Here is a 21,676-nt window from a genome sequence, read left to right as displayed (position 1 = left end):
CACACACACCCCCTCTCTCTCTCTCACACACACCCCCTCTCTCTCCCCATGCCAGCGTCTGAGCAGCAGGTGGGCGGGGGGTGGGGGGTTCCCTGCTACAGGAGGACTTACGAGGACGTGTCTATGGCTCAGTACCTCCTCCTCTGAAGACTCGTCCGTGTCCTCGTGGTTGGTGAGGTTGAGGCTGGGCGTGCTGCCGGCGAACTGGCACTCCTGCAGCGACGGCGTGTCCCCCCCCCCTTTGTCCATGCTCTCCAGGGAGCGGCGCCGCACCCCCCAGTTGAAGTTGTCCATGCACTCCCCCTGCAGGAAGACAGCAGCAGTGAGACAACGTTCACAGGACACGGAGCAGCCGACGGTGAAACACAACGAGAACACGTGAAACACGACATTTAATCCACTGCTGTGACTCAACTCAGATTATCTGTGTTTACTTGCACTGTGTCATTGTGTTGCTCTGTTGGATCTGTCTATCTAAACTGTAGCTGCTGTACGCATAACCTGCCCCCCCCCTATCTGGCTGACCTTCTTCAGGAGTACACCCCCTCTCGCTCCTCCTCTGCTGGTCTGCTGACCGTCCCCACCCCCCGCTCGTCACCACGGGTGCTCGGGCTTTTAGCTGCACTGCTCCCAGACTCTGGAACTCCCTCCCCCCGCACATCCCACAGTCAGACACAATCACCACATTCAAATCCCATATAAAAACCCACCTGTTCCAATCTGCCTCCTCACTGTAGTGCTCCCCATTACATGTTTCATTTGTGTCCACTTGACTGTCTCCTCCATGACTTCCTGTTTGTGTTTTTATCATGTTCTGTTGCCTATTAGCGGTTTCTTTCTTTTTAACAAATTGTACGGTGTCCTTGGGTGTCATGAAAGGCGCCTAAAAATAAAATGTATTATTATTATTATTATGACAAAGCCTTGAATCTTGTAAACGCGTTGTGAACTGGGAGCACTCATCTTTTACAGTGGAGTCTTGTTGTTGGACGGGGGCTTCTTTTGACACTAGTCATGCAACACGTGGAATAAAACATCCATACAGTCCTACTCCGTTTCCTTTTGCACTATTTTTATTTGTATTTTGTCCTTTTTATAATATAATATGTTGCTCTGTTGGAGGAGCCTGTGCCCTCAGGCGTTCATTGATATATCTACACTGCAGCTACCAACACATGATGAAAGCCTTGAATCCTTGAACATGAAACATCCGCTGCGTCTCCTCCTCTCAGATACACCTTTTAGTAAACACGTCGTAAACTGGGAGCACTGACATTGGTCCTGCTGTCTTGTGTCTGTTGGGCGGGGCTTCTTTTCACACTACCGTAATTTTCGGACTATGAGCCGCGCCTTTATTCCCATTCTTCGACCCTGCGGCTTATATAACGGTGCGGCTAATCTATGGATTGTTACAGCTAACGGCCACTAGGGGACCTCCTAAATCTATTGGTTTTACAGGTTACAGTCCACCACCTTTAACTCTATGGGCTCTAAGGCCGGTCCGCGCCCCCCACCTTTAAGCGGGGGGCTCCAACAGGAAAAGCTGGAGGCCGGAAAAGAGTGAGACAGGTAGCGCGCAAAAGTAAAAGTGGAACCGAGAGTGGTACGAGAGACAGAACGAGAGCAAGACAGACAGACATTACGAGAGCGAGACAGTTTGTCCCCGTACCACTGGTTGAAAACCACTGCTGTAGATCACTGCCGGTACGTGCGCTGGGAGCGCACCGTTTAAGTTTGAAAGTTGAAAAGTGTGTGTGTCTGAAACGCTATGTGATACAGTACAGTTTACACAGCACATGTTCTGTAGCTACTATTGCACTAAATGCTAACACTTGAATACGTTATGCAAATATGCAACTTGTTTGTTGAAATGTTAATAAATGGGAGCTTCCTCAAACAGCCATCTCTTTCCCCACAATCCCCTCTGTGCACGAACCCTTACATATGGTAATGAAACATTAAAACACCTGCGGCTTATAGTCCAGTGCGGCTTATATATGTACACATCATTCAATTTAGCTGCTGCGGCTTCAGGTGCTCCTTATAGTCCGGAAATTACGGTATTTATGTGGAATATAACACATTTTGTTTGTTAGGTTCAAAGGAGCGCTGTGGAGCTGAAACACTGCAGCGTCCCTCACACAGCTTCTTGATTGTTAGGGATCACCCCCCAGTCATCAGAGGCCTTTAGCCAAACCGTACAGACACACGTATGCAGATTGAGAGACAGAACACATGTTGGGATGGTAAAGGTTTTAAAACTACAAAAGAAAAAGATTCACAACCACAGGAGTTAGAGATGCACCGCACCGTTCACACACAGAACCGTGAGTAGAGACTTCAGCGAGAGGTGAGGAAACGCTTTGTTAAAGTGAAAGAGAGAGAAGATGCTTCTATAACTCACTTTCTATCAAATTGTTTATTATAGACGAATTGAATTTACATTTTGCATGAAAGAACTAAATGTTTGTCAAAGCTGTCAATAAAATGTCTTTGGTTGTTGGTGCATCTCCAACAGCATTTAAACCAGGGGTCACTACAGGACTATATGAGGTGAAAACACACAGAGACAGCATTTGGGGGGGGGGGTCTGCAGAGAGTGTGTGGCCCTCAGACTTACCTGCAGCTCCTTGAGGCAGAACAAGAGAACAAGAGAAGGAATAGAGGAAGAAGGGTTAGTGGACTGAAGACAGTTACACACAGACGTTAGATCCAGAACACTCGGGTTAGTGAAGAACAGTCAAAGTGCTTCATAGAGAGAAGCAGAGAAAGCTTTGTTCACTAATTAACGCAAATACTTCAAAAGAGTTTTTCTTTCCTATGCGATTACTCGACTCACAGAAACACGCCTTGTTCTTGGCTGAATATATAAGCTTTCAGGGGTCTGATGCTCATACGCCGATATTCAAACTCGTTTTAGTTCAGGGGCCACCAGTGGGTTGGATCAATAAAACCAGAGCATGATAATCTATAAATAACGACAACTCCAGATTGTCCCCTTTGTTTCAGAGCAAAATACTACTTCCTGAAAATGTTCACGTTTAACTTTCTTTTTACAAAACATTGTGAACAACCTGACGTTTAAGAAAAATAAGTTTCAAAAATGCTATGCCTCAGTTTATCATTAACACGCGTGCATTACAACTTACAGGTCATTTAGTCACTCTTATCTGGAGTACTTCACTTTTTGATCAAAACAACTTGCCAACATCTGTGCAGTAATCCTGACTCACCACGATCCAAACTCAAATTGAAGCTATTAAGGGGAAGCGATCCCCCTGCCTTGTAAATACAATATATACAGAAACCATTACATCAAAGTTGTGGCAGTGCTTGAACGATACGGTTCCACGAGACCAAAGTTCTGAAACATTATATTGTCGAACCCAGAGGAGATGTTCGTCGATAGATTTCCTTAATGTTTTAACTAGGGCTGTCAAACCATTACAATTTTTAATCAGATTAATCACAGCTTAAAAATTAATGAATCAGATTAATCACCATTCGAACTAAGTCCAAAATATGCCATTTCTTTATGTGTATTGTTTGGGAATGGAAAGATAAATGAAAGAAGGTGGATATATCCATTTAACATACAGTATGTTTATTATAACATTGTTCTGTGTGTCAGAATGAAAGACAGCCCACACACCTATCAATCATCAAACCGTGGGGTCTCATTTCATTACGTGTTGATTTCTATCAACACGTAATGTTGTATCGATGTATAGAGATGTACTACAGCAAAAGTATTCTCCGTCAGGACTTCCTGCAACAACACCACGCCGTTATCTTGATTCTGATTGGCCAGAAGACATTATCAAAGATGTTCTATTGAGAAGACGATCACTACGTGACAAAAGTTTTTTTGAAATCAATCTGACTAACTGCTGTCTGTGTGATTTACTCCGCGAGTTGGTGGACTTTATTTTGTTTACTTTAACATCATTGTTCATGGTGGGGCTAAACCATTTCTTGGTATGGCTGTAGCCTACCCCAGCCATACCCTGGCGCTGCCACTGGTGGGATGTATGCGGCGGGCCATTCTGCACATGCGTTAAATGCGTTAAATATTTTAACGCAATTAATTCAAAAAATGTATTACCGCCGTTAACGTGATAATTTTGACAGCATTAGTTTTAATATTTAAATATTTACACCCAGAACTTCTGGAGTAAACCCAGCGTTCAGCTTCCTCTCTCACCTCGGCGTCCTCCAGCTCCACATCCAGGAAGTCGAAGTCCTTGAAGACCCCGAACTGCTGCTCGCTGCCGTCCTCCCCCATCAGGTCCTCCTCCCGCACCACCTCCTCCACCGTGGGGATCAGGCTGGTCTGCTGCTCCGCCGAGTCCAGGTCCTCGCTGGAGGAGAACACCACCTGCACATCGGGGAGAGAGTTAGGAAGATACTCCTTCAATATCAGAGTACACATGATAACAAAGCCCAACTGTAGCCAGAGGTGGGAAGTAGTGGAGTACAAATACTGTGTCACTGTACTTAAGTACATGATTCTGGTATCAGTACTTTACTCCAATACGACGTTCTACTTCTTACATGTTGAACTCAAATACCTGTACTTTCTACTTCTTACATGTTGAACCCAAATACCTGTACTTTCTACTTCTTACATGTTGAACTCAAATACCTGTATTTTCTACTTCTCACATGTTGAACACAAATACCTGTACTTTCTACTTCTTACATGTTGAACACAAATACCTGTACTTTCTACTTCTTACATGTTGAACACAAATACCTGTACTTTCTACTTCTCACATGTTGAACACAAATACCTGTACTTTCTACTTCTTACATGTTGAACACAAATACCTGTACTTTCTACTTCTCACATGTTGAACTCAAATACCTGTACTTTCTACTTCTCACATGTTGAACACAAATACCTGAACTTTCTACTTCTCACATGTTGAACACAAATACCTGTACTTTCTACTTCTTACATGTTGAACACAAATACCTGTACTTTCTACTTCTCACATGTTGAACTCAAATACCTGAACTTTCTACTTCTTACATGTTGAACACAAATACCTGTACTTTCTACTTCTCACATGTTGAACACAAATACCTGAACTTTCTACTTCTTACATGTTGAACACAAATACCTGTACTTTCTACTTCTTACATGTTGAACTCAAATACCTGTACTTTCTACTTCTCACATGTTGAACACAAATACCTGAACTTTCTACTTCTTACATGTTGAACTCAAATACCTGTACTTTCTACTTCTTACATGTTGAACTCAAATACCTGTACTTTCTACTTCTCACATGTTGAACACAAATACCTGTACTTTCTACTTCTCACATGTTGAACACAAATACCTGTACTTTCTACTTCTTACATGTTGAACACAAATACCTGTACTTTCTACTTCTCACATGTTGAACACAAATACCTGAACTTTCTACTTCTTACATGTTGAACTCAAATACCTGTACTTTCTACTTCTTACATGTTGAACCCAAATACCTGTACTTTCTACTTCTTACATGTTGAACACAAATACCTGTACTTTCTACTTCTTACATGTTGAACACAAATACCTGTACTTTCTACTTCTCACATGTTGAACACAAATACCTGTACTTTCTACTTCTTACATGTTGAACACAAATACCTGTACTTTCTACTTCTTACATGTTGAACTCAAATACCTGTACTTTCTACTTCTTACATGTTGAACTCAAATACCTGTACTTTCTACTTCTTACATGTTGAACACAAATACCTGTACTTTCTACTTCTTACATGTTGAACTCAAATACCTGTACTTTCTACTTCTTACATGTTGAACTCAAATACCTGTACTTTCTACTTCTTACATGTTGAACTCAAATACCTGTACTTTCTACTTCTTACATGTTGAACTCAAATACCTGTACTTTCTACTTCTTACATGTTGAACTCAAATACCTGTACTTTCTACTTCTTACATGTTGAACTCAAATACCTGTACTTTCTACTTCTCACATGTTGAACTCAAATACCTGTACTTTCTACTTCTTACATGTTGAACTCAAATACCTGTACTTTCTACTTCTTACATGTTGAACTCAAATACCTGTACTTTCTACTTCTTACATGTTGAACTCAAATACCTGTACTTTCTACTTCTCACATGTTGAACTCAAATACCTGTACTTTCTACTTCTTACATGTTGAACTCAAATACCTGTACTTTCTACTTCTTACATGTTGAACTCAAATACCTGTACTTTCTACTTCTTACATGTTGAACTCAAATACCTGTACTTTCTACTTCTTACATGTTGAACTCAAATACCTGTACTTTCTACTTCTTACATGTTGAACTCAAATACCTGTACTTTCTACTTCTCACATGTTGAACTCAAATACCTGTACTTTCTACTTCTTACATGTTGAACACAAATACCTGTACTTTCTACTTCTTACATGTTGAACTCAAATACCTGTACTTTCTACTTCTCACATGTTGAACACAAATACCTGTACTTTCTACTTCTTACATGTTGAACTCAAATACCTGTACTTTCTACTTCTTACATGTTGAACTCAAATACCTGTACTTTCTACTTCTTACATGTTGAACACAAATACCTGTACTTTCTACTTCTTACATGTTGAACTCAAATACCTGTACTTTCTACTTCTTACATGTTGAACACAAATACCTGTACTTTCTACTTCTTACATGTTGAACTCAAATACCTGTACTTTCTACTTCTTACATGTTGAACTCAAATACCTGTACTTTCTACTTCTTACATGTTGAACTCAAATACCTGTACTTTCTACTTCTTACATGTTGAACACAAATACCTGTACTTTCTACTTCTTACATGTTGAACTCAAATACCTGTACTTTCTACTTCTCTCATTTTCCAAACAGGCTGGTTCCTTTAGTCTGAATGTGTGTTTGGTGGCGTGATCATTATTATTTAGAGTCATTGCGTGCCTATTGATTTGAACATTGAATACTGCTTTCTATTCCTCCATCTTGTGACTGTGGAACTCCCTCTCTTGGATATCAGCATGTGAAGGACACTGTTCAGGAACTAGTTGATGCTCTGTATGTGATGACTCCTTCCATTCTGGAGAGGATCACAGATACATGGATCCTGAGGTTGAAGCTCAAGCCGGGGACCAGGGAGATGTTTCTCTAACAGATATAAACACCTGCAGTGATTTAACAGAGACTGTGTTTAAGAGAAGGAGGAAGAAGAGGAGGGTCTTACGGAGGGGTTTTTGGGGATGCCGGACTCGGGTCCACACAGAGACAAGACGTTCATCAGCCGCTCTCTGGTCCTCCTCTGCAACACACACAGAATGAGACTGTCTTTAAACACGACACACACACAGCTTCACACAGCAGGAACATGCTACACAGAGTCAGAGTGACATTTTCTTATTTAATAGATAATTATTAAATTGCAAAACAAAAAGAAGAAATCATAAAATCCCTTTTCCCATGTGTTTGCATTTTAAGACTTTTGAAAGATGGATTTAAGTATTTTTAATACCAATTATGCCCTAACATCTACCACCCTGTGTGTGTGTGTGTGTGTGTGTGTGTGTGTGTGTGTGTGTGTGTGTGTGTGTGTGTGTGTGTGTGTGTGTGTGTGTGTGTGTGTGTGTGTGTACCTGGGACAGCTGGGGTCTCTTCCAGCTGACCGGCACCAGCCCGTTGGAGTTGGACCCCGAGGAGGTGGACGAGGTGCTTCTGGTCACAGCGATCACCTGAGGCTTCCCGTTCCTCCCGGCCGCAGAGCGCTGGTCTCCGTACTTATGCCCAATGATCGGTGTCTAAACACGGGGGAGATAATCAGTTAGACATGCAATAGAAGGGAGGTAACAGACAGAAGGGAGGTGACAGACGGAAGGGAGGTGACAGACGGAAGGGAGGCGACAGACAGAAGGGAGGGAGGCGACAGACAGAAGGGAGGGAGGCGACAGACAGAAGGGAGGCGACAGACAGAAGGGAGGGAGGCGACAGACAGAAGGGAGGCGACAGACAGAAGACAGAAGGGAGGCGACAGACAGAAGACAGAAGGGAGGCGACAGACAGAAGACAGAAGGGAGGCGACAGACAGAAGACAGAAGGGAGGCGACAGACAGAAGGGAGGCGACAGACAGAAGGGAGGTGACAGACAGAAGACAGAAGGGAGGCGACAGACAGAAGACAGAAGGGAGGCGACAGACAGAAGACAGAAGGGAGGCGACAGACGGAAGGGAGGCGACAGACAGAAGGGAGGCGACAGACAGAAGGGAGGCGACAGACAGAAGGGAGGCGACAGAAGACAGAAGGGAGGCGACAGAAGACAGAAGGGAGGCGACAGAAGACAGAAGGGAGGCGACAGACGGAAGGGAGGCGACAGACGGAAGGGAGGCGACAGACGGAAGGGAGGCGACAGACAGAAGGGAGGCGACAGACAGAAGGGAGGCGACAGAAGACAGAAGGGAGGCGACAGAAGACAGAAGGGAGGCGACAGACGGAAGGGAGGCGACAGACGGAAGGGAGGCGACAGACGGAAGGGAGGCGACAGACAGAAGGGAGGCGACAGACAGAAGGGAGGCGACAGACAGAAGGGAGGCGACAGACAGAAGGGAGGCGACAGACAGAAGGGAGGAGACAGACAGAAGGGAGGTGACAGACAGAAGGGAGGCGACAGACAGAAGGGAGGCGACAGACAGAAGGGAGGTGACAGACAGAAGGGAGGCGACAGACAGAAGGGAGGCGACAGACAGAAGGGAGGCGACAGACAGAAGGGAGGCGACAGACAGAAGGGAGGAGACAGACAGAAGGGAGGTGACATGTTAAACATCTGCTCAAAGATTGTTTAACCCTGTCGGAGACTTTCTGACTCAGCAGACCATAGTCCATCATCAGCTGGGACCCAACCCATGCTCTGGACAGTGAAAATGAACTGCTCCCATCTAATGGGAATTACAGCTTAATACAGTGCTATCCTCATGAGATGTAACTGTTAACAAAGTGGTATCCTGGGAATGGCATAGAAATGGATGTGAGATAACAGATGTGTTCACGAAGGGTTTTATGACACTACAGGAAGACACTTGCTCTAGGGGGGGGGGGGGTATCTGTGACACCAAACTGTTCTTTGTAGGGTGTGAGCTTTGCTTATTGTGAACCACCTGGACCACATGTTGCTGTGTTGTCAGGTAAATGATTTGATGTCACACTCAGAAGGAGTCGTCACGCTTTGAAGCAATAAAATAAAAGATCTTAAAAAGACTTTATATCGATATTGTGTTTCATTGCAACTCATAATTTTCTCTATACCAGCGGTTCCCAACCTGTGAACGCATTGCAAGTGGGCCGCCAAGACATTTTCAAAACATTATGATTTGTGGGGAAACATTTCATTATTAATATATTTTCCTTTCTCTTTCTTGATCCTCAGTAGCAACGGTCATTACAGTCCTTAGCAACGGTCATTACAGTCCTTAGCAACGCTTAGCAACGGTCATTACAGTCCTTAGCAGCGGTCATTACAGTCCTTAGCAACGGTCATTACAGTCCTTAGCAACGGTCATTACAGTCCTTAGCAACGGTCATTACAGTCCTTAGCAACAGTCATTACAGTCCTTAGCAATGGTCATTACAGTCCTTAGCAACGGTCATTACAGTCCTTAGCAACGTTCATTACAGTCCTTGACAGCGATCTGTTCTACTGGATCAACAACGTGTCACACGTTCTGAATCGACCAATCAGAACTTTATTTAGCCTCCGTTAGGGGTGGGCGATATGACTATATACATCGTCGTGACGATATTAGATCTCCACGATATGCTTTTTCAGAGATATCGTATCTATCGTGATAAAAAAAAAAAAAAAATCTGACTTTTATTTTTTTTGAAAAGAAAACTATAAAAAAAAGAAACTGATGTGAAAGACATGCTCTGAAGCTCTAGTCAGGATTCAGACAGTATTGCACTTTATTTATTGTCTTGTTTGATTCTGTTGGCTTATATTTTATTTGATCAATAAGGTATTTATATAGTTTTTCCCTTCAGTTATGCTAAAGTCTTTTATTGCACTTCAAGTCTAAAGTTTACATTTTAATTGTTTGGCACTGACTTTTCCTCATTGATGTTTTACTTAGTTATGTTTTACCCTCCTTGTCATGTTTATTGATGTTCACTGCTAGTGCTACCTCAGAAAGTTCATCTTGATACTGAGAAACTGTGCCTTGAAGCCATATCAAAATGTTGAATTGTTCATTCAGGGATTCATTTCAGAAATAAAACCAGCTGGTGGTTGTTCTGTTAAGTAACTTGAAAAATAACCATAATAACCGACATATATATCGTCTATCGTGATACTGCTTGAAAAATATCGTGATAATATATTTTTCAATATCGCCCCCCCCTAGCCTCCGTATTGTTTATGGTTGAATGTGCGGCACGAAACCTTTTTAGATTCTTGAGTGGGCCTCGAGTTGAAAAAGGTTGGGAACTGCTGGAATAGACGGCAGCTGATTTGAAGTTGCTACGACAGGATCCTAATAAAGAACAGAAGCAACAGGAAACGCTGCTGCACCTCGGAGATGTCGAAGTGGAAGTCGAGCGTTTTCCCCGGCAGCTCTTTGGAGGCGTTGTTGAAGATGCGAGTGAAGGCGATCTCTGGAGAGCCGCAGGACTCTGAGCTGTAGGAGCGCTGAACATCGTCAGGAACAACAAGGCTGGCCGAGCGAGAGACCACCAGCTTCAGGATGTTCTGAGCCTCCTTCCAATGGGGACTCTGAGGGGAGAGAGAGGTCAGAGGTCAACAGTGAGGGGTCAGAGGTCAACAGTGAGGAGAGAGAGTGAGGAGAGAGAGTGAGGTGAGAGAGAGGGGTCTAATCAAAATATAAAAAAATCTATACATTTTAAAAAAATCTTCCCTACATTGTTTTTTATTTCTTATTCTTATCTACACACCTCACTTGTCATGTCTGAACATCTAAAACTAATACAAATCTAACAAAAAAAAAGTTTAAATGGAAAAAATATTTTTAAAAAACCAGATTTGATTTTCATATCGTTTGAGGAACAGAAATATTGTTTTCTGGCATCACTTTAACATTTTACGGGGTAAATCTGCATTTTGGTTAGGAGAGGAGACACAGCGAGGAGACACAGTGAGGAGACACAGTGAGGAGACACAGCAAGGAGACACAGTGAGGAAACACAGCGAGGAGACACAGTGAGGAGAGAGTGAGGAGACAGTGAGGAGACACAGTGAGGAGACACAGTGAGGAGAGAGAGTGAGGAGAGAGAGCGAGGAGACACAGTGAGGAGACACAGTGAGGAGACACAGTGAGGAGAGAGAGTGAGGAGACACAGTGAGGAGACACAGTGAGGAGACACAATGAGGAGACACAGCAAGGAGACACAGTGAGGAAACACAGCGAGGAGACACAGTGAGGAGAGAGTGAGGAGACAGTGAGGAGACACAGTGAGGAGAGAGAGTGAGGAGAGAGAGCGAGGAGACACAGTGAGGAGACACAGTGAGGAGACACAGTGAGGAGAGAGAGCGAGGAGACACAGTGAGGAGACACAGTGAGGAGAGAGTGAGGAGACACAGTGAGGAGACACAGTGAGAAGACACAGTGAGGAGAGAGTGAGGAGACACAGTGAGGAGACACAGTGAGGAGAGAGTGAGGAGACACAGTGAGGAGACACAGTGAGGAGACACAGTGAGGAGACACAGTGAGGAGAGAGTGAGGAGACACAGTGAGGAGAGAGAGTGAGGAGACACAGTGAGGAGACACAGTGAGGAGACACAGTGAGGAGAGAGTGAGGAGACACAGTGAGGAGAGAGAGTGAGGAGACACAGTGAGGAGACACAGTGAGGAGACACAGTGAGGAGACACAGTGAGGAGACACAGTGAGGAGAGAGAGTGAGGAGACACAGTGAGGAGACAGGGGGGAGATAGGGGAGATCGTGGAGCTGCACGCAGTGACCCGCCCCACAGGGGGGAGAGAGGGGAGATCGTGGAGCTGCACGCAGTGACCCGCCCCACAGGGGGGAGAGAGGGGAGAACATGGAGCTCCTATTGGCCGATGATAATGTGATGAGTAGAGAGACAGACTCATATTCAGGTCGTCTGCCCCGGGTAACGTGACCGTGCGCCCTCAAACCAAAATGCAGATTGTCGTCGTAAAATATTAAAGTGAGGCCAGAAAGCAAGATTTATGTTCCTCAGAAACTTTATAAAAATCGTCATTATTTTTTTAGATTTACAATCTTTGAGATATGGATTGATTTAGATTTTTTACATTTTATTTCTGTTCCTAAAAAACTGTATAATTACTAAGAAACCGGCAGAGACAGCTTTGTTTTTTTATTTATTTAGATTTTTAGGTTCTTTCGATTATTTATTTTTTGGGGGGGATTTACATTTTCTTTCAATTTTATTAAACATTAAACATTTTATATTTATATATATTTTTTTAATAATATATGTTTTGGATTTGTATATGTTTTACTCCAGAAATCTGAGCGTCAGAGACAGATTTGTTTTTACGGTGTTTTAAAAAAAATTTGATTAGAATTTATTTCGATTATTTTTTTTTTGTTGGGGGATTTAAAATGTTCTTTGGATTTAGATTTTATTTTTAAATGATTTTTAGATTAATTCTTTGATATTTCTTAAATATATTTTTTACTATAAGTATCAAACAGAGCGTCAGAGACAGCTTAGTTTTCGCGGAGAATAATTATGGGATGGATGTCGGTGGGTCTGACACTGAAACTGAGGAAGCAAAGAAACCTCTGGATGTATTTGATGCTTGAGGAGCGATATACGACTCAGCAGCTTTAAGACGTGAAGACAATATTATTTTCTTTAATGCAGTATTTTCACCCGAAAGTGGGCGGGGCATCATTTTGACGTCAGCGCCCTCATGCTATATTTATCTAGAAAAACCCCTGGTATTCACATGGACTTGTAGGAAAATGACTTTACATTTGTATATTAGATACGAGGGAGTACTACGGCCAATTGAAGGTACACCTGTGCAAATGTTTCACTCAAAATCTCAGAGGACAACATGTAAATTGCACGTTTATTTTTGGGTGTTTTGCGGGTAAAGGTACAACTTACTCAGACTTACTGGTCTCAGAATATTTTAGACATTTCTCTGAACTTTTTATATATTTGGTTATCTTGAATAATATGAGATTGAATGATAAAAGTGTAAGTTATTTCTAGTAAATGTACCCCCTATAACCTCAGGATGTCTGTTTTATTTCTTCCTGATTTAGGAGTTTAGTTTTAGAAGTAAACACGATATTACCACCCACGATCATTTCTTTAAAGATTGTTTTCTAACACAATAGTGAAGAATATACGTGGCGCTAATACATGTCTCTGCTTCTCACCTGGACGTATTTCCCGATGATCTTCATGATCTCCAGGTTGAACTGTTTGACGGGCGCCGCCGATAGGTCGACGTGACTCAGCAGACTGTGGATGATCTGCAACAAGGACTGCTGCATGCTGGGAAGTCCCTTCTCCAACAGCTGAGGGACAACAGAGAGAACATCAGCTTAGATATTAAAACAGGCAGAGATATCAAAAGTATTAGTAGTAGTGTAAGAAGTAGAAAGTACAGGTATTTGAGTTCAACATGGAAGAAATCAAAGTAAAAAGTCTTCAGAAAAATAAGTAGTGGAGTAAAGTACTGACACCATAAACATGTACCGTAATGTTCGGACTATAAGCCGCGCCTTTTTTCCCATTTTTCGACGCTGCGGCTTATGTAACGGTGCGGCTAATCTATGGATTGTTACAGCTAACGGCCACTAGGGGACCTCCTAAATCTATGGATTTTACAGGTTACAGTCCACCACCTTTAACTCTATGGGCTCTATGGCCGGTCCGCGCCCCCCACCTTTAAGCGGCGGGCTCCAGCAGGAAAAGCTGGAGGCCGGAAAAGAGTGAGACAGGTAGCGCGCAAAAGTAAAAGTGGAACCGAGAGTGGTACGAGAGACAGAACGAGAGCAAGACAGACAGACATTACGAGAGCGAGACAGTTTGTCCCCGTACCACTGGTTGGAAACCACTGCTGTAGATCACTGCCGGTACGTGCGCTGGGAGCGCACCGTTTAAGTTTGAAAGTTGAAAAGTGTGTGTGTCTGAAACGCTATGTGATACAGTACAGTTTACACAGCACATGTTCTGTAGCTACTATTGCACTAAATGCTAACACTTGAATACGTTATGCAAATATGCAACTTGTTTGTTGAAATGTTAATAAATGGGAGCTTCCTCAAACAGCCATCTCTTTCCCCACAATCCCCTCTGTGCACGAACCCTTACATATGGTAATGAAACATTAAAACACCTGCGGCTTATAGTCCGAAGATTACGGTACTTAAGTACAGTAAGGAAGTATTTGTACTTCCCATCTCTGGCTACAGAAAGAAACATGAATGTCTCTACAGATGATAACAGAGGTAGTCCCTCGTACCTCAGCCAGGTAGGTGACCAGGTTCAAGGTGATGTCAGCGAAGGCATCGTGCAGGTATCTGCAGACCACGTTGATCCAGTTGCTGCAGTCTCTGGAGTAGCTGTGCGTGCTGTAGAGGCTCATCATGTGGGCCAGGTTAGAGAGGGTGGGAGACTTCTCCTCCGCACACACCTTCGCTATCTTATCCGCCGTCTCCTTACAGAACGCCGTCGGGCTGTCAAAGTGCTGGATCAGGTGAGGGAGGAGGCACAGGATGTTCAGAGGGAAACCTGCAGGGAGAGTCACAGTTAGAACGTCTGAAGCTAATATAACCAGAGTGACACCTCATTTAAACTTCGGAGAGCTCCCCTCACCTGCCGCCTGCGACGGGTCCACCAGCGTGTGTCTGGAGACGCTGATGAGCTTGCTGAGCAGGTGGATGGTGAGCTCCTGGGTGGAGGCGGAGGTGAAGCCCTTGAGGAAGAGCTGCAGCAGGCCGGGGAAGCTGTACCACTTCAGCTTGTTCTGAACGTTCTCCAGGCGCTGCCGGCTGTCCGCCCGCTCCAGAGGAAGAGGACCCAGCAGAGTGTTCAGCAGACGCAGAGCCAGCAGGTACTCAAACTCATAATCTGACTCCAGGAGCGAGGCGGCGATCCAGAACACGGTGGCCATGAGGTTGGAGGGGTCCACGGGGGGCAGGGCGTCTCCTCCTGGACCCCCACCCCCTCCGAGGCACGATAAACTGCGAGTGCGAGCGAGGTTTCCGTGGCTGTTAGCGAGGCGATCGGCGACGTCTAGCGTGTTGCTGCGACGCCTGTCTGCCTTCTTCTCGCCCATCAGCGACGCTCTGAGAGAGTTGCTGCGGTTGTGCAGGAAGAGACCCCCGCTGCTCAGGTTCAGCTGACCCGTGCTCTTTCTGTTGGCCGCAAACTTGGGACCCAGCAGGTGGTCCCGCGCCGCGGAGGTCCTGAAGAGAGGAGAGGAATCAATATAGCACCTTTCAACACAAGGCAATTCAAAGTGCAAAAATGAAAGACATTCAGGAAATGGCATTTAAAAACAATCTTTAAAAACAATCTTTAAAAACAATCTTTAAAAACAATCTTTAAAAAGCAAAGATAATAAAAGAAACACTCAAAAGAAAAAATACGTGAATAAAAGTTACAGAGCCGTTTAAGATCTGAAACCAGTCGGTTAATGACGAGCAGGGGTCTGGTGGTAATGTCAAAAAGTCTAAGCCTCTCAATTGATGATGTTGCAACAAAACATTTATGATAAAAATTAAAAAGTCTGAGCCCGAGCCGAAGTGTTCGTGACGAAAGAACAAGAGTTTTTATCTAGTTAAGTTTTTAAAAAGTGCTTGCTTGATATATAACTTATTTTAATAACAAGAGGCTGAAGTGCAGATCAAAAGAAAAATAATAATTATATATCAAATTAAAACAATTATATGTCAATAAAAAAATTAAATAATTATTCCTGACTCTAAAAGCATTCCTGTTTTCTTCTAGGTGACTTTTGTTTTCTCCAGTTACTCCAAACACTTCTTACATTGGTTTATTCTTTGCTTCATGCTTTCAGTCTGCTGGGTGTTAGAGCAGCCTCTGGTGTTCAGACTGAGTACTACAACTAAACTCAAAAGGGTTATCCTGACGGAGAGTCATTATAATTCAAGTAGAAAAACAAATGGTTTGCAAGGATAATATTTAAAAAAGTTAAATTAATAATAAAATTGTATTAAAAAAATAAATAAAAAATATGGGTTTCAAATATGGATCAAGAGTAAAACATTATCTTATTATAATATACAGCCCAAACTTTTTCTAAATCCGTTTTCAAAGCTGGAAACATGAACTCAGAGAGATATCCCTGACTCTCTGAGTTCATGAACACAGTTTGAAAATCAGAAAATGGATCAACAGCATAGTTTTGTCCTCACTTGCCTTTCAGGTCTTCAGTAATGAATACATTTTGAAGTGAGGCCATGTTTGTTGTCAGGACTTACTGAGCTAAGGCGGTGAGGAGGTCGTAGTTTTTGACGGTGTCGGCCAACGTGTCGATGCCCGACTCCAGAGTCAGGAGGAGTTCAATGACGAAGCCCTGAGGAGGAAAACACCTGGGGTCAGTTTGATAACACCTGGGGTCAGTTTGATAACACCTGAGGTCAGTTTGATAACACCTCGGGTCAGTTTGATAAAACCTGGGGTCAGTTTGATAAACACCTTGGGTCAGTTTGATAAACACCTGGAGTCAGTTTGATAAACACCTGAGGTCAGATTGATAAACACCTCGGGTCAGTTTGATAAACACCTGGGGTCAGTTTGATAACACCTGAGGTCAGTTTGATAAACACCTGAGGTCAGTTTGATAACACCTGGGGTCAGTTTGATAAACACCTCGGGTCAGTTTGATAAACACCTGGGGTCAGTTTGATAACACCTGAGGTCAGTTTGATAAACACCTGAGGTCAGTTTGATAACACCTGGGGTCAGTTTGATAAACACCTGGGGTCAGTTTGATAAACACCTGGGGTCAGTTTGATAACACCTGGGGTCAGATTGATAAACACCTGAGGTCAGTTTGATAAACACCTGGGGTCAGTTTGATAACACCTGAGGTCAGTTTGATAAACACCTGGGGTCAGTTTGATAACACCTGAGGTCAGATTGATAAACACCTGGGGTCAGTTTGATAACACCTCGGGTCAGTTTGATAAACACCTGGGGTCAGTTTGATAACACCTGGGGTCAGTTTGATAAACACCTGGGGTCAGTTTGATAACACCTCGGGTCAGTTTGATAAACACCTGGGGTCAGTTTGATAAACACCTCGGGTCAGTTTGATAAGCACCTGGGGTCAGTTTGATAACACCTGAGGTCAGATTGATAAACACCTGGGGTCAGATTGATAACACCTGAGGTCAGTTTGATAAACACCTGGGGTCAGTTTGATAACACCTGGGGTCAGATTGATAACACCTGGGGTCAGTTTGATAAACACCTGGGGTCAGATTGATAACACCTGGGGTCAGATTGATAACACCTGGGGTCAGTTTGATAACACCTGAGGTCAGATTGATAACACCTGAGGTCAGATTGATAACACCTGGGGTCAGATTGATAACACCTCGGGTCAGTTTGATAACACCTCGGGTCAGTTTGATAACACCTGAGGTCAGTTTCTACAGGAGATAATAACCTGGGGTCAGTTTGATAAACACCTGGGGTCAGTTTGATAAACACCTGGGGTCAGTTTGATAACACCTGGGGTCAGTTTGATAACACCTGGGGTCAGATTCTACTGGAGATAAACACCTGGGGTCAGTTTGATAAACACCTGGGGTCAGATTCTACTGGAGATAAACACCTGGGGTCAGTTTGATAAACACCTGGGGTCAGTTTGATAACACCTGGGGTCAGATTTTACTGGAGATAAACACCTGGGGTCAGTTTGATAACACCTGGGGTCAGTTTGATAAACACCTGGGGTCAGATTTTACTGGAGATAAACACCTGGGGTCAGTTTGATAACACCTGGGGTCAGTTTGATAAACACCTGGGGTCAGTTTGATAAACACCTGGGGTCAGTTTGATAAACACCTCGGGTCAGTTTGATAACACCTGGGGTCAGTTTGATAACACCTGGGGTCAGTTTGATAACACCTCGGGTCAGTTTGATAACACCTGGGGTCAGTTTGATAACACCTCGGGTCAGTTTGATAACACCTGAGGTCAGTTTCTACAGGAGATAATAACCTGGGGTCAGTTTGATAACACCTCGGGTCAGTTTGATAAACACCTGGGGTCAGTTTGATAAACACCTGAGGTCAGTTTGATAAACACCTGGGGTCAGTTTGATAACACCTGGGGTCAGTTTGATAACACCTGGGGTCAGTTTGATAACACCTGAGGTCAGTTTGATAAACACCTGGGGTCAGTTTGATAAACACCTGGGGTCAGTTTGATAACACCTGGGGTCAGTTTGATAACACCTGGGGTCAGTTTGATAACACCTGGGGTCAGTTTGATAACACCTGGGGTCAGTTTGATAACACCTGAGGTCAGTTTCTACTGGAGATAATAACCTGGGGTCAGTTTGATAACACCTGAGGTCAGTTTCTACTGGGGATAAACACCTGGGGTCAGTTTGATAAACACCTGAGGTCAGTTTGATAACACCTCGGGTCAGTTTGATAAACACCTGGGGTCAGTTTGATAAACACCTCGGGTCAGTTTGATAACACCTGAGGTCAGTTTCTACTGGAGATAATAACCTGGGGTCAGTTTGATAACACCTGAGGTCAGTTTCTACTGGAGATAATAACCTGGGGTCAGTTTGATAACACCTGGGGTCAGTTTGATAACACCTGGGGTCAGTTTGATAACACCTGGGGTCAGTTTGATAACACCTGGGGTCAGTTTCTACTGGGGATAAACACCTGGGGTCAGTTTCTACTGTGTTATGTCCCGACCTGCGCCTCCTCTCCAGAAGTGAGTAAAAGTATGTGGATATTAAAGTAGAAGTTGTTTAATGTCCTGACCTGCGCCTCCTCTCCAGGGTCTCCCACCGTCTCCACCAGTCTGGACAGGATGTCGGACAGCGTGCCCAGAGTCAGAGGCTGCTTCAGAGCTCTGAAGATCTGGAAGGACCGTCCTGCGTAATGTCTGGAGGAGCAGGAGAGAGCGGTCTGCAGAGACACCTCGCTCAGCAGGGAGTCCAGCTGGAAACCTGAGGGGGGGGGGGGCGAGATATCATCACCTGAACCCGGGGGGATTGTGATGGATAATAAGACCCGGGCTTTAACTCAAAGAACCCGGAGTCTTGATTTTATTCATTTAAAAATGATTGTTTTGCAGAAAAACTGTTACTTCTGGACTTCCTGTCCACATATGTATACACTGAGTATATATAATATACATATAAACTGGAACTAAATATGAAACAATTAAAACTAAATATGTATCAAACTAAAACCCAAATATATAACCCAATATATGAAAACCAAAAATATGTAAATAAAAACATTAAAACTAAATGAAAAGTTATTACATAAAAATTAAATATATACAAAAACTACAGAAGAAGATTAGGGTCACAGGTGAAACCATTTTTGCGATCAAAGTCAAGATTCAGATTTGTTTCTAATAATTCTCCGAATTAGAAATATTTTGTAAATATTTTCATGAGAATATTTTTTTTTGATTAAAGTCAGAATTCTGAAATAAAAAATAATAATCTGAAAACCTCAGAATTGAGAATTCTGACTTTTCTAAACATTATGAATAAAAATAACAAGTTTTTTCTGAAAACACTTTTTCTTAAAAGAAAAAAATTCTGCTATTTAAAAAAAAAAATTACGTCAGAATTCAGATTTTTTTTTCTTAAAATCTCAAAAATATTTATGACTTTTTTTCTCAGCAATTAAAGAACCATTTTCAATTAAAAAAACAAAACATTTCTGATTTAAATCAGAATTTGTATTTTAGAAAACCTTTTCATTCATTTTCAGAATTCTGAGATTATTTATTTTATATTCGTTTTTTATTGACCGGAATTCTTCCTGCGGATTGATATGACTACTCATAGTCCCTTAATAAGCTGCACTCTGCTATCGTGATATAACAGACCGCCGGATTCCCAAATTGACCAATCAGAATCGAAGGTTTAATTAATACGTTTGTGAATCAACAGGAAGTACGGACCTGAGGGCGAGTGTTTGAAGACGGTCACCACGTGCCGCACAAACACACTCAGCTGCTCGGCGCTCTTTATGTTCGGGTTCTTTGGAGAGACGTCCTCGTGGTTCCACAGCGGGCCACGCTTCCTACACACACACACACACACACACAAACACACACACACACACACACACACAGGTCAGGAAATGTGTTTCAATACAGCGAAGAAATAACAGCACACCTGAAACCATCAGAGTTCATCACACCAGGTAAACATAGGGAGGACTAATGCTGCCAGTATATTTGTTCCTGTGAGTTTAATAAAATCATTCTATCAATAAATGTATACATTTAAAATTACACAATAAATGAATAATTACATTAATAAATGTAAAAATAAAATACGTTGCTTAATAATAAAAAATGCAAAAACACGTGATTTGCCCCGTGCATAAAAAATAAATATTTGTACTGATTTGTTAATTAAGTCGTACGTTTGATATAATGGCAGCTTTAGACCTCCATAAGAAATGCCAAGATGTCACCAAACCCAAAAACACCAAACCATGCGATGTAAAAATACCCTTTGCGACACAGCTGGAGGCGTGAAGGCAGATTATTGAACAGAAAGAGAAACTTGGTGAACGCGTGTTGATTTGATGCAAACTGATAAATACTGAAGGGCATCACAGCATTCAAAATGTACGCACATTTCAGCTTTAATTGAGTTTTTCACCCCCAAAAAACAGACAAGAGAGAGAGATGAATTAAGCTGTGGGATTAATTGCAATTCTAACTTTCACCACGTTAATTAGGGCGATGTTAGTTATCAATTAAGAAGTTATCAATTAAGTCAGAAAGGTTTGCTCAGACAAAAACTTTAATCAGAATTTCACCAATTGTCTTAAATTAAAATCGATCCGTCGTTGGCCAGGTTATTTAATCATAAGTAGTTATAATAATAGTAGTAATAGTAATATTGGTGTCTGTGTTGATGTCACAGTGTTGTTGTTGTTGTTGTTGTTGTTGTTGTTGTTGTTGTTCCTCTCACCTGGACGTGATGAACTCGATGAGAGCTCTGACTTTCTCGTCTTGTTCTGCAGAAGCGTCGACCTGGCTGATCAGCGGGGGGGCGAGGTGCGTCACACCCCCCACCCCGAGGCTGGAGGAGGTGGAGGAGGAGCTGAGGCCGGAGTCCGTCATGGCGGAGGGGAGCAGCTCCTGCACGCCTGAAACAACAACAACAACAACAACAACAAACACTCAGTGAGGAAAACACTTCATAGATTTAATCTGAGCTCTTTAGGAGCTTCTGGGACTTTGGTCACAATTGAATCTCAATGAAAGCACAGTTCTGTCCCCCTGTGTGTTGACTGTTGCTGCCCCCTAGTGGTCTGCTCTGGTACTACAACACATGAGTTTTCAGATACGCGGACCTGTGAGGTCGCTCTCTCACCTGTGAGGTCGCTCTCTCACCTGTGAGGTCGCTCTCTCACCTGTGAGGTCGATCTCTCACCTGTGAGGTCGCTCT

The 21,676-nt window shown here is 43.0% G+C and overlaps 1 protein-coding gene across 11 annotated transcripts in view; it reads right to left on the bottom strand.

Annotated features, from left to right (window-relative positions):
* Positions 1-21,676, bottom strand: part of fryl (furry homolog, like) — a 141,809-nt gene that overhangs the window by 25,269 nt on the left and 94,864 nt on the right. For 10 of the 11 annotated variants that reach the window (XM_079673730.1, XM_079673721.1, XM_079673726.1 and 7 more), the window contains 12 exons: positions 21,197-21,374; positions 20,170-20,291; positions 19,008-19,195; positions 16,473-16,567; positions 14,842-15,434; positions 14,489-14,757; positions 13,398-13,538; positions 10,572-10,772; positions 7,651-7,812; positions 7,245-7,319; positions 4,205-4,378; positions 112-303 (listed from right to left, as the gene is read on the bottom strand). In XM_079673730.1, coding sequence (XP_079529856.1) covers positions 112-303; positions 4,205-4,378; positions 7,245-7,319; positions 7,651-7,812; positions 10,572-10,772; positions 13,398-13,538; positions 14,489-14,757; positions 14,842-15,434; positions 16,473-16,567; positions 19,008-19,195; positions 20,170-20,291; positions 21,197-21,374 — 2,390 coding nt within the window. The remainder of the gene's footprint in view (positions 1-111; positions 304-4,204; positions 4,379-7,244; positions 7,320-7,650; positions 7,813-10,571; positions 10,773-13,397; positions 13,539-14,488; positions 14,758-14,841; positions 15,435-16,472; positions 16,568-19,007; positions 19,196-20,169; positions 20,292-21,196; positions 21,375-21,676) is intronic. The other variant, XM_079673723.1, reaches the window with a different exon arrangement.

Source organism: Notothenia rossii, assembly GCF_949606895.1.
Source record: "Notothenia rossii genome assembly, chromosome: 1".
In the NCBI taxonomy this organism is placed as follows: Eukaryota; Metazoa; Chordata; class Actinopteri; order Perciformes; family Nototheniidae; genus Notothenia; species Notothenia rossii.
This window is presented reverse-complemented; position numbering and strand designations above follow the sequence as displayed.